General features: G+C 43.6%; 1 protein-coding gene across 5 annotated transcripts in view; it reads left to right on the forward strand.

Annotated features, from left to right (window-relative positions):
* Window positions 1-4,491, forward strand: part of LOC107048202 (ATP-dependent helicase brm) — a 19,067-nt gene extending 14,576 nt beyond the window's left edge. For 4 of the 5 annotated variants that reach the window (XM_029126781.1, XM_029126782.1, XM_029126784.1 and 1 more), the window contains one exon: window positions 211-4,491. In XM_029126781.1, coding sequence (XP_028982614.1) covers window positions 211-4,052 — 3,842 coding nt within the window. In that variant the 3' untranslated portion in view covers window positions 4,053-4,491. The remainder of the gene's footprint in view (window positions 1-210) is intronic. The other variant, XM_029126783.1, reaches the window with a different exon arrangement.
* The last annotated feature ends 9,022 nt before the right edge of the window (window positions 4,492-13,513 follow it).

Consider the following 13,513-nt stretch of genomic DNA (forward strand, 5'->3'; position numbering starts at 1 on the left):
CCCCCCAAATAAATGACTTCTCTTACCCCCCCCCAGCCCCCCGCCCCCCCAAGTCATCAATTAAAACCAAAAACCCCCCCCGACCCCTGAGTCCTCCCCAGCTTCAGTACGGAATGCCCTTGAGCTCGCATGCCCCTCCCCCTCCCTGAACTCGCGACAAAAGTAGAGTAGAGTGATCCTGCCCCCCTAAACCAGTTGACCCCACAACAGGTGGCGCCCCTCCTCCCGGTATGGCTCAACGTCCAATGGACTCTTCTCAAGGTCCAGTTCCTTCTTCAGGTCCGCAAATGCCGGGGAGTGGTCCAGCTGGTCAGCAGCGTCCAGCGGTCCAGGCCCCCCAGGGCCCAGCCCAGCAGGCGCAGCCCCAGCAGCCTCAGCCGAGTCAGCAGCAACAACAGCAACAACAACAGCAACAACAACAACAGCAGCAGCAGCAACAACAACAGCAACAACAGCAGCAGCAGCCAGGGGCGAAGACAAACCGCGTGACGAGTGTCTCAAAGCCGGCAGGTCTGGACCCCCTGCTGATCCTCCAGGAGCGTGAGAACCGAGTTGCTGCGAGAATATCCCTGAGAATGGAGCAGCTGAGCAATCTCCCCACAAATATGCCGGAGGACCTGAGAATTCAGGCGCAAATTGAGCTGCGAATGCTGAAGGTCCTGAACTTCCAGCGCCAGCTGAGAACGGAAATTCTGGCGTGCACCAGGAAGGACACAACACTGGAGACAGCTGTGAACGTTAAAGCCTACAAGCGAACAAAACGCCAGGGTCTGAGGGAGGCGCGTGCCACGGAGAAGCTGGAGAAACAGCAGAAACTGGAGGCAGAGAGAAAACGACGTCTCAAGCACCAGGAGTTCCTCAGCTCAGTCCTCCAGCATGGCAAGGACTTCAAGGAGTTCCATAGGAATAATGTGGCGAAATTGTCACGATTGAACAAGGCAGTGCTGAATTACCACGCCAACGCCGAGAGGGAGCAGAAGAAGGAGCAGGAGAGAATTGAGAAGGAGCGAATGCGACGACTGATGGCTGAGGACGAGGAGGGCTACAGGAAGCTAATAGACCAGAAGAAGGACAAGAGATTGGCCTTCCTGCTGTCCCAGACTGACGAGTACATCTGCAATCTCACGGAGATGGTGAAACAGCACAAGATGGAGCAGAAGAAGAAGCAGGTGGAGGAGCTCAAGAGGAAGAAGCAGAAGAAGAAGAAACTGCAGGACGGGGAGACTGGGGAGGATGGGAGCCAGGTGGATCACAGGGTGAGCGTTGTCGAGGTGAATACTGGGAGGACACTCACTGGTGAGGAGGCACCGTTGATGAGCCAGTTGAATGGCTGGCTTGAGGCCCATCCTGGGTGGGAGGCTGTTGAGTCTGACAGTGAGGAGGACGACGAGGATGACGAGGACAATGACGAGAGGAATGAGAACAGGGACAGGTCCAAGGATGGAAACGACCCTGACGCACAGCAGACCATTGCCAAGGCCAAGGTAGAGGACGATGAGTACAAAACTGAGGAGCAAACTTACTACAGCATTGCTCACACTGTACACGAGAGTGTCACTGAGCAGGCGTCGATAATGGTGAATGGTAATCTCAAGGAGTACCAGATCAAGGGGCTCGAGTGGCTGGTATCACTTTTTAATAATAATCTCAATGGCATTCTTGCTGATGAAATGGGCCTTGGCAAGACCATTCAGACAATAGCACTTGTCACGTATCTCATGGAGAAGAAGAAGGTCAATGGGCCATTCTTGATTATTGTGCCACTCTCGACTCTATCAAATTGGGTACTTGAATTTGAGAAGTGGGCGCCCAGTGTTGTTGTTGTCTCCTACAAGGGCTCACCAGCTGGGAGGCGAGCTATTCAGTCACAAATGCGAGCGACTAAATTCAATGTGCTGTTGACAACTTATGAGTATGTAATCAAGGACAAGGGGGTGCTGGCTAAGCTCCAGTGGAAGTACATGATCATTGATGAGGGCCACAGGATGAAGAATCATCACTGCAAGTTGACGCAGGTGTTGAATACCCATTATCTTGCACCCCATCGTTTGCTACTCACTGGGACACCCCTGCAGAATAAACTTCCTGAGCTGTGGGCACTGCTCAACTTCCTGCTGCCGTCTATCTTCAAGTCGTGCAGCACCTTTGAGCAGTGGTTCAATGCACCATTCGCCACGACTGGGGAGAAAGTGGAGTTGAACGAGGAGGAGACCATTCTCATTATTCGTCGTTTGCACAAGGTGCTGCGCCCCTTCTTGCTGAGGCGCCTGAAGAAGGAGGTGGAGTCCCAGTTGCCGGACAAGGTCGAGTACATCATCAAGTGCGACATGTCGGGGCTGCAGAAGGTGCTGTACAAGCATATGCAGAGCAAGGGGGTCCTCCTGACAGACGGATCGGAGAAGGGAAAACAGGGGAAGGGTGGAGCCAAGGCCCTCATGAATACTATTGTGCAGTTGAGAAAGCTCTGCAATCATCCCTTCATGTTCCAAGCAATCGAGGAGAAGTACTGCGAGCACATTGGGGTACAGGGCTCGGGGATCGTCACTGGGCCTGATCTCTACAGGGCGTCAGGCAAGTTCGAGCTCCTCGACAGGATTCTACCGAAGCTCAAGGCCACTAATCACCGGGTTCTGCTGTTCTGTCAGATGACCCAGCTGATGACCATCATGGAGGACTACCTCAGCTGGAGGGGCTTCAAGTATCTCAGGCTGGATGGGACGACCAAGGCCGAGGACAGGGGGGATCTCCTGAAGAAGTTCAACGATCCTGGGTCTGACTATTTCCTCTTTCTCCTGTCGACGAGGGCCGGAGGGCTCGGGCTGAATCTCCAAGCTGCTGACACTGTCGTCATATTTGACTCTGACTGGAATCCCCATCAGGACCTGCAGGCCCAGGACAGGGCGCACAGGATTGGCCAGAAGAACGAGGTGAGGGTTCTGAGACTCATGACTGTCAACTCCGTTGAGGAGAGGATTCTCGCAGCTGCTAGGTACAAGCTGAATATGGATGAGAAGGTCATCCAGGCTGGGATGTTCGATCAGAAGTCGACGGGCTCGGAGAGGCAGCAGTTCCTACAGAGCATTCTCCATCAGGACGACGCAGATGACGAGGAGGAGAGCGAAGTGCCTGATGATGATGTCGTTAATCGGATGATTGCGAGGAGTGAGGGGGAGTTTGAGAAGTTCCAGAAGTTGGATTTGGAGAGGAGGAGGGAGGAGGCCAAGTTGGGGTCAGACAGGAAGCCCAGGCTCCTCGAGGAGACTGAGCTCCCTGACTGGCTCGTCAAGGACGACGACGAGGTCGAGAGGTGGACGTATGAGGAGGACGAGGACGCCTTCCTGGGGAGGGGCTCCAGGCAGAGGAAGGAGGTGGACTACACTGACAGCCTCACTGAGAAGGAGTGGCTGAAGGCCATCGACGACGATGGCATTGAGTACGAGGAGGAGGAGGAGGATGACAAGAGGAAGAAGAAGACGAGGAAGAGGAAGAAGAAGGGGGAGGAGGAGGACGAACCCTCGTCGAAGAAGAGGAGGGGGGGCACTGCCGACGCCAAGATGAGGAAGGCTATGAAGAAACTTCTCAAGATTGTGGTGAACTACACTGAGGCCACTGATGGGAGGACACTCAGCCGGCCTTTCATGAAGCTGCCGTCCAGGAGGGAGCTGCCTGATTACTACGATGTCATCAAGAAACCACTCACCATCAACAAGCTCATGCAGAAGGTCGAGGAGGGCAAGTACTCGGAGATGGATGAGCTTGAGAAGGACTTCCTGCAGTTGTGCAAGAATGCACAGATCTATAATGAGGAGACTTCGTTGATTTATGAGGACAGCATGGTCCTGCAGAATGTCTTCATCGAGGCCAGGCAGAGGCTCGAGAAGGATGGAAACATCTCCGACGACGACGAGGGCGATGATGGGGGCTCCGATGGTGACAGCGTCAGGATGAAGATCAAGATGAAGGGGAGGAAGAGCGAGGGTCGCGCTGGTGGCAGGAGAAAACGAGTCACCAAGAAGTATATCTCGGAGTCCGATGATGCTGATGACAACTAATCGTTTATTTTATTTTATTTTTTTATGATTTGGAGTACATGATTGGCTTTTTTCCGGTGTACAGTATCAATGACTTGGAATTATTATTGCACTTGGGTTTCACATCAGTTTTGATTTTTTTCCACTGTTTCTTGAGGTAGTTTTAAGGTAGTTCAGGCGTTCATGATGACGTGATGATGTTTAAGTGGGGATTGGAGAAAATTTTGGTCCAGTTGATTTTTTATTTCGAGGGTAGCAGTGAAATTCAATCAATTCAATTGGTATATAATTTTTAAGTCCTGAGAAAATTGATTTATTGTGGACTCTGTATGAGGTATTCTAGTTTAGTCAGTTTATTGTAGTTTATACTATTATATTCTACGGATAAGAAAATTAATTTGATGAAAATAAAGGGTGACTAATTGTGAAGAAATATACTGATGGACATAATTTCGGTGGACGAGCTGGTGTTCAATTATTTTGTCATTCTTTTCCTTTTATCCCTTTTGATCAGCTGGTCAAGTATAAACTCCAGATGCCGGAGCTCAGAATCGGAACTCACAGCTCTGAAGATGCAGATTGCAATGTTTGCGAAACGTTGGCGCAATGCTGAAACCAAACGAGGCAATGTCCATTGTCTTATTTATTTGTTTATTTATTTATTGCTGTACACAGACCCAACAGCCCACAGGCCAATTATAGGGTCAAAAGAACGCGTTGGATATTAACAATATATTAAATATTTACAAAATACCAGTTTAATACCCGAATTTCAAATTTATTGTACATATTGACCTCCATTGGCACGTGTACTGTACTCGGCAGCACAACACGGTAACACGACATTCTTACGCGCTAGACACGATGGCATTCTTAAACAATTCACCACACCTCAGGAATGCATTTCCGACACTTGAAAATATGTGTGGGGCCTAGTTTTAGGGTCCTAAACACATGGTCTAAATTTGAAAAAGATCGGAGGTGAGGAGGTCTTTCTTAACGTTTACCAAGGGCCTTCCTCTCGTTGCTATGTGAAAGCTGTCGGAAAATTTTGGACATTACAGCTGAGAATTTTCTCACCAGTCCCCCGAGGATTCAACAATTCCTCGTCTCAATTGGATAGACTAACGATTGACGTGACTATCTGATCGTCAAGCTTCATGTAGCACTAACGAGCGCTCGCATTTATCACGCCTTTACAAACAATCGTCGGTTACTCCCCAATTGCAATCCTGAATTAATCCCTCGGTGTTTGAAAGCGCACTGAATATTTGATTCTCCTATTTCCGTTTTTTTATTCAGGGGCTATTGAATTTATCTGAATAACATTTTCGCAGTCGAATCGAGAGGACGAAAAATGAAATCCACTGAATTCTGGGATTTTAGTTCGGAAATTTTGATATTCCCGGTGATTATCTGACCTATGAAAACGTGAAAATATATTCCACCCATGAATCATGAATTTTCCAACCCCCGACTCGTGCGTGCTCGCCCGAAAAGATTAACCGAGCTGAAAGCCCCGTCATTACAGTTGAAGTAAGATAGCAAATAATTCTTTTCAGTCGCAATAATTTTTCCCTCCACTCTCGGTTTTTCATTACCCATACGGTAAAATACGGGGGAGGAGATACGTTCAATGAGAATTCCACAGTGTCTTTGACAAACCGAATTGACTCGGGAATCTCCGATGAGATACGGTAGTGATTGTCAAAGTGACAATGAGAAATTTCAAGAAATTCTCAAACCGGTTGAATACATTCATGGGAATTCGACGCTGATGACGCTATTATTTACATGGAGCCCTTCACCGTGAGAAGAATGGAAACTGATTTAACTGAGATGAGTCTCGGTACATACGCTTTAGATTTTAATCAACTCACTGTTTGCACAAGTGATCGTGATGTCTTCAAGGTTGAAAATATAAAAATTCTCTTCTCTGAATTCAAATGAAACGGATAAAACCCGTTGTGTCGTATTATTAAGGACACGGCTATTCGTACTCTGAATTAAAAATAAAAATTAAATCGTATTATTAAGAGAAAAAAAATTTCAATGCCCCAGCCGGGATTCGAACCCGAGACCTTCCAATATCGTGTCGAGTACTCGTAATTTTTTTTGTTCAACTACATTTTTTTTACCGGATACCTTTCGGTTTTTACGGTTTCTCATTTCTTCATCTCGTTTTCGCCGCATGTGTTTTTTTATTCCAATGCTCTTTCCAGTTTTTCCAAACAATTTTTTTTTGAGGTGTTCCCCCGCGGCCACCCATCCATCTAGTGACAACGCTCAGCGCTATTTATTGCAGCCTCGCTGACACCTTTCCGTGCGAATATAATTTAGTATAACAGTACAGCTCCTATCGCACACTTGATCGGATCATATTATTTTTTCTTCACTTTTGTATTAATTTGACGTGGATAATAAATCTGTAATTATTAGTTTAATTGCATTTGTTAGCGGATTGTTACCTCCCCAACAACACCTCAATCCCTTTGCTGTCTCACTCGCACCTTCAGTACCACGCGTATTCTTTTCTGATTCGTCAAATCTTAGGGATATTCGACAGCCTCGCTGACACCTTTCCGTGCGAATATAATTTAGTATAACAGTACAGCTCCTATCGCACACTTGATCGGATCATATTATTTTTTCTTCACTTTTGTATTAATTTGACGTGGATAATAAATCTGTAATTATTAGTTTAATTGCATTTGTTAGCGGATTGTTACCTTCCCAACAACACCTCAATCCCTACAGGGGGTAGGGGGACGAGACGGAAAGAAGAAGCGGGCCCCGAATGAAGCAATGGGCCACCAATTTTTTTTTCAGTCCACATGCCATGGAATTTTTCTGAATAAATTACCAACTCTCGTTCATGGGCACTAGATTACACCCCTAAATACGAAATAAAAATTTTTGATTTTTTTCTCGGATCCTCGAATTTTCGCGTTAGGCATGTCCAGACAAAGAGTGACGAGTGTTGAGTCCGTCAGTCCCTGGCTGATGGCAATTTCACTCCTGTTTTGAATTTAGATAGAATTTAGGCAAGCTGTTACAGGTTTTACTTCACCCCTTTCTCCCCCCACCAGACACACTTCTCCATCCATGTATGGATTCACGTTCATGTTATATGAAACGTGTACGTATGTACCCTCGGGGGAACATAACGCTTACATATACGTATATATGTATTTAGCACCGGGATGTGCAAGCGTGGAACTCTGGACCATTTGCCAGGACGTTGAGCCGTTATGCGTTATAACGAGTCTGTGTGGAGGTGTTGTATGTTAATATTACAGTTGTGGAGCTTCAAATTTTCACATTTTCCGGACGACAATTGGAAAACTGATGATAGTTGGTTTGAAAATTGTTGGAATATTTTGAGTGATATCAGGTGTCTTTGCAATTTTTCTAGAAAAATGTAATGGGGCCTTTATAAGGGGTCAAAACTATTGCAGCAAAATTCTTCATATCGAGAAAGTGTGATGAAACGAGCTGCTGGTAGTCTGAACAGTATAAATAATTTTATAAAATGTTTAAAAACACGAAGTGGTTGACAGGATGGCGCCGCCATCTTGCAAGTCCCGTGAGGTCGAGGGAGGGGGTATCAAAGCAATATGGCGGCCAGGCCTGTCACTCACCTCGCATTTTCAAACAGGTTTTTAAATTGTTCATTCTCTTCAGATTAACCGCAACTTTTTTCGTGACATTCTCGCGACGGGAAGAATTCTAACGCAATATTTTTCTCAAAAATCAGGAAAATTAGCGATTATTTGAGGCCAAGGGAGAGGGTATGCGTGCAATATGGTGGCTAGAGCGGTCACTCACCTCCCATTTTCAAACATGTTCTTAAATTATTCATTCTGTTCAAATTAACCGCAGCTTGTTTCATGACATTCTCGCGATGGGAACAATTCTAATGCAATAATTTCTTCATATTTTTTTCGATTCCTTTCCCAGTCTGGAGATGCTTCGATCAATTGGGAAGACCTAAAGAACTCCAATATAACATCAACAACCGTTGAACAGAGACACCCAATGCTCCCTCTGACGTCGTATATAAGGCTTACACCTACTTCCCTCTTCCTTACCTCCCACAAATGGTTATTACCCGTGATTTACTCGTAGGCTCAGGGGGGCACGTGATCCCACCATCCAGGAAGCTTCTTACTCGCAAAATTTTCTTGTTTGAGAAATCGTCGGGTATCCCTCTCGAATTCATAATTCGTACCGCTCATATTCATCGTTTACGGTGAGGGTGACATTGAAGCTTTGTCCTGTGAATTTGCAAGCTTACAGTGAAAAATTTTTATCAGACGGAGAGAAAACCCGCGGCGAGGGGTAGAAGAGGGATGGCTTAACCAGCACGACAATAGAGCAGAACGAAATTCCATGCCGTTTGCATTCCGGATATAGTCACCGGATGTGGGTGGGGGAGGAATGGGGATTACGAGGCAGGAACAGGAGGACTCGCGGCCAGCGCGGCGACGCAACACTTTATCCATTAATGAAGTGCCTCATCAATCTGCCCTATCTCGATCCCTATCCCCCCTCCCATTCCCACTTTTCCACTCTCCAACGGCTGTAATGCCACAGAGAGCTCCACTAAAGCGCTACTATTTCACCGAGTTCAAGCCTTCAACTCTTCCGGCAACTTTTGTCTGTTGGCAAAGTGAAATCCATTTGAAATAAATGTGTACTGGGGGATCAAGAGGAAAAATTGATGATGAGTCTATGCAGGGTTTTTTTTATTAATCAATTAATTGTCGGTTTGGAAATTAATGATTGAGCCCGGATGATTGGCTTTCTACTACGAACGTCTGGGAAAATCTTTGCTCCAAAAATTGGTCTCGCCAGTTGAATTACAGGGCCTCAATTATTACAGAACAATTGTTCCTATCAGGAGAGTGTGTTGACATAAGTTCACGGTGATTTGAAATGAATAAATATTTTTTTTTAATGTCTAAAAATCCGAGGTGACCGACAGCTTTGGGCGCCGCCATGTTGAAAGTCTCTTGAGCACGGGGAGGGGATATCCAAGCAATATGGCGGCCAGACTTGTTATCCGCCTCGTACTTTTAAAAATTTATTGCAATTATTGAGCCTCATCAGGCTGCCTTTAATGAGTTTTAACGTACTTTCCGGTTGTGAAGAATTCTGAAGTAATATTTTTTAGGAACTATAATTCAATGAATGAGGAAAATTTGTGAACAAAAAATTCTCCCGCATTTCAATGGCTTTGAACGAGAAATTTATGAAAGATATTTTTATAAAAGAATTATTTTTAAAAAACTTGGAAAAAATATTCTTCACGTCCGAGAAAATAAAGAAATGGTATCGAAATTCATCCGGAATCCTTTGAAGTTACCTCATGCATAGATCAACCTGGGATTTTCATAGAAATGCTAGAGTCCGTCTGACAGTTGGACCGGAAGGGACAATATCTAAATTCGTGGATAATTTCCGAGCGGCTGGAGCTGTTATTGTCACGCTTGGTTGATGCCCGACAAATGCACCACATTCGGATAACAGTGAATACCACTACGATAAGTGTGCAAACCAGTTCACTGTCCTCGCCGGGTAAGTCAACGAAAGGTGACAGCGCAATATCTCGAGGTCTTGTTGGTGTCTCATTGGATTCAGGATTCGCTAATGTATATCGTCATCTTTCCACCGAGGGGCGATGGAGTCTGATGGGTCTGGAAAAAAATCCTGTATTTTTATGTTTTCGGTGAATGTGCTGGCGCTCAATTCGATCCACCAGGACGTCGATCATTCTCGCACGAAAATCCGTTACGTTTTCTCGCTCCGCAAGGTGGGAGTCATCCCCCTGAGGAAATTACGTGTCAGGGAAGTGTCAAAAGATTCTGATGTTGAAGTTGAACGACGAGAAAAAATTGATTCATTAAGAAATCGTCTTTTCTTTATGTCCACAGAATTTTTTCGCGAAAATCATTTAATATTATGACTCAATTATGCACCTAACGATCACCCAATGTTTTTTACATCATTTAGTGCATTGATTTTTTTTATGAAAAGGGAGGAAAATAGAGTGGAAAAAATATGAAACAAAAATGTCGAAAATTTCTGGCAGAAAAATTTGTGTTAATAAAATACAGGTTGTGTTAATAAAAACATTTGATAATTCCGGTGGGTAAACAGATCAATGGAACAATTACACCAAGATGCGCCAAGGATGTTCGAATCTTGAATTCGACCACAGAACTGGTTTTTGTGGCATTTTTCGAGTAAAATGAGATGAAATTAAATGAATGACGAGGTTTCTGAAAACAACTCATCAAGATGAACAAGTTTCATTGGGGTAAAAAATGCGGTTGCCATTTGAAAAAAAGCACTTTGTGCTTGCAGTTTGCAAGGGTGACCTTGAAAGCTCAAAATAATGACAACATCGGATGTTTCCCTCGAAACCCTACAATTTTTTTTATCAAACATTTTTTTGTTACCCGCCTCCCTTGAGAGATATTTAGCCGCATCTTTTCAGATAGGACACCCTGTATATGAAAAAAATGAGTTATATAGAAAAATCCAATTCTGTCGACTTTTTCTATTGAATATTTTCTACCGAACATATCAATAGAATCAGGAATAGAATCAGAATTCGATAGGTTTTTCTATTAAATTTTTTCGTGCGTATATTCTCTTTAAATGTTTAGAAAATCGCAATAGAATGGATAATTTTCAAGACGAAGATGAAAAAAATACGAAACAATGAGAAATGTCATATTGTAATTGTCTATTATAAAGAGCCTCGTGTGGCAGCTTAATTACGATCCACGACCGAGTGTGAAATTGTCAATTAGTCGAGGTACCCTTCGACCAGTGCTAGGACACCACCGCCAGGTGGTAAAATCCAATTAGCAGTCATCCAGGGCTTCTTGAATAAAACACCTCCCTGTTGATTTTTAATAAAATGAGATTCAATAAGAAATTGAATCCGAGTTCTTCTCGACAATATCCGAAGTCTCAGAGTGTCGAAGGCACTCTCAGCCGTCAATTTCATAATTTCGAATTGTTCAATTCATCTCACTTCCGCATGATGACAGGAATTATCTCCAATTACGGACGACTAATTCCCCGGAATTCAAATCTTTCTCATTACCCAATATATAAGGGGGGAACAACCGCTGGCTTTTCTTCAGACATCCATCATTGGTATTATACACGAGACGGCAGTTACGCAGTGGCTCCAGCAGCTTATGACATTCCCCGATGATTCCACCGAGTGCGAGATGAATATCTGATGAGCTCCTATTACGTTGATTCTCATTTTCATCTCCATCTATTTGTCTCGGCTTTTGCACCCAGAAATGACAATTTTAATCAAATAAAAAGTTTTTTGTTTTTTAAATTTATTTCAACAATTTTTTTATTTTTTTATTTTTCGGATTTATTTCAGTTGATTAAATTTTAATTCATCAATTGTAATGAAATTCCCTTTTAGAATCAAATGAGCCGTTCATTTTTTCCGAATAAAGGATTATTACATGTGAATTGAAATCTTGCGTTGTGAATTCTCACTCAAGTAGAGATGGAAAAACCTGAGAGATGACTTAAAAGATTTGTTCATTTCATGAAAACTCGATGGAGCGAGTTGCGGGTGATTTGAAGAGGATAAATAGTCTTAAGAAAGGTTTAAAAATGGGAGGTGAGAGCGCCTCCATGTTGGAAACCTCCTGCAGCAGAGCGAGGAGGTATTCAAAGAAGATGGCGGCACCTGCACCGGTCAGCTGGTATCTTCGAACATTTCTTAGAATTATTTATCCTCCAGATTTTATTTCAACAATATTTTTGTTGGAAATTGAGAAACTCTACTATTTATCTCAATTAATTCAATTTCAATTCATAAATTGCAGGTAAATCGTCTATGAAGATAAAATAAGTCATTCATCTGACCCAACTAAATCAATTTCAGGCCAAAAATCGAATGGAAAAATCTGAAAAATGACTTAAAAATTCATTAATTTTACAGAAACTCGGTGGAACGAGTTCGATGTGCTCTGAAGCGGATAAATAATTTTAAAAAATGTTTAAAACCACGAGGTGAGGCGCTGCCATCTTGAAAGCTCCTTGCGGCAGAGGGAGGAGGTGCCTCAACAAGATGGCGCCCACACCTGTCAACCACCTCGCACTTTCAAACATTTCTTAAAATTATTTATACTCTTCAGATCACCTTCAACTCGTTCTATCCAGCTCTTGGAGAATGAACAAATCTTCCAAGCTATCCTCCAGATTTTTTCCTCTCCTTTCGGCTGAGAATTCATAACACAAAGGTCTCCTCGCATTTTTCACAGCTATTTTCCCCACGAAATAATGATTAGAGAAGCGAAAAAAAATTGTTACAGTTTTTCAGTTCTCGATGTGTGCGTCATATTGGCCTCTCTCCGGGTTTCTCCTCCGGTAAATTTTTATATGGATTATTGAAGGTTGAAGTTGAGTGGGAAAAACGTGTTTGGTTCATTTGCCCTGAAACATAGTTTACGCTCCCAGTGGCTCAACTTTTCTCTCAGCTTCATACTACAAGTTACCCAAAAGGGTCTAGTTTTCCTCCCACGGGGGAAATGTGTACGTCCGCTGACTCTTTTTCCATTCAATTTATCGTGTTACGAAGTTTTAATTGTCCATTAGTGACCGGGTAATTATCTGCGCGGAGACAGCCTGGGCGTTTTCATATTGATGAAAAAAGAAAACGGGGGGGAAAAAAATTGGAGACAAAATGAATGACACATTGAAATTAATAAATAAATTCAATAAGTCGAAGTGTCGGGTTGTGGATGGAAATAATAAATCAGGAATGAGATCCGTGTCACATCAGGAATAAAATCTATCGGAAATGCTTGCCGCTAGCCGCACTTCCGTGATAGAGCAAGTTTATATTACGAAAGTTTTTATGCCCTTCACTTGCTGGACCAGAAACTGTTATCAGTCGTTATTCCATCCTCACCCACGGTCTCGGACATCGTGATATATATCTTGACCATCTGGTGCTATTTCAAATGCAGACAAAAAAAATAATCAGAGTTGGAGATTTACCTCGTGTCTGATCATGCATGGAAATCAAGGAAATGTTAATTACATTTTTTCATTCAAATTTTTTCATTCCCCCCGTTTTATAAATTCCATTAAAAAAAAAAAAAATTCTTCAACATGAATTTTTATATAAAAAATCGCTATATTAAAAATCCAAATCGATTTCTGGTGATAAAAATTCGGTATTCGAAATTGAGACTGCAATTAAGGATCACAAGGTCACCAGGGTTAGAATAAGGGTCGCAAGGGTCGAATTAAGGGTTACAGGGGTAATGTAAGGGTCACAGGCGTTACGATAAGGGTCGCAAGGGTCAAAATAATGGCCGTGAGGGTCAGAATAAGGGTCATAGGGGTCACGGGGTGCAGAATCAGGGTCATAAAGGTCAGAAGAAGGGTCACAAGGATTAAAATAAGAGTCACGAGCGTGAGAATAA

The sequence above is a fragment of the Diachasma alloeum genome, unplaced genomic scaffold (genome assembly GCF_001412515.2).
Source record: "Diachasma alloeum isolate Michigan unplaced genomic scaffold, Dall2.0 Dall_scaffold_00186, whole genome shotgun sequence".
NCBI classification, from domain to species: domain Eukaryota; kingdom Metazoa; phylum Arthropoda; class Insecta; order Hymenoptera; family Braconidae; genus Diachasma; species Diachasma alloeum.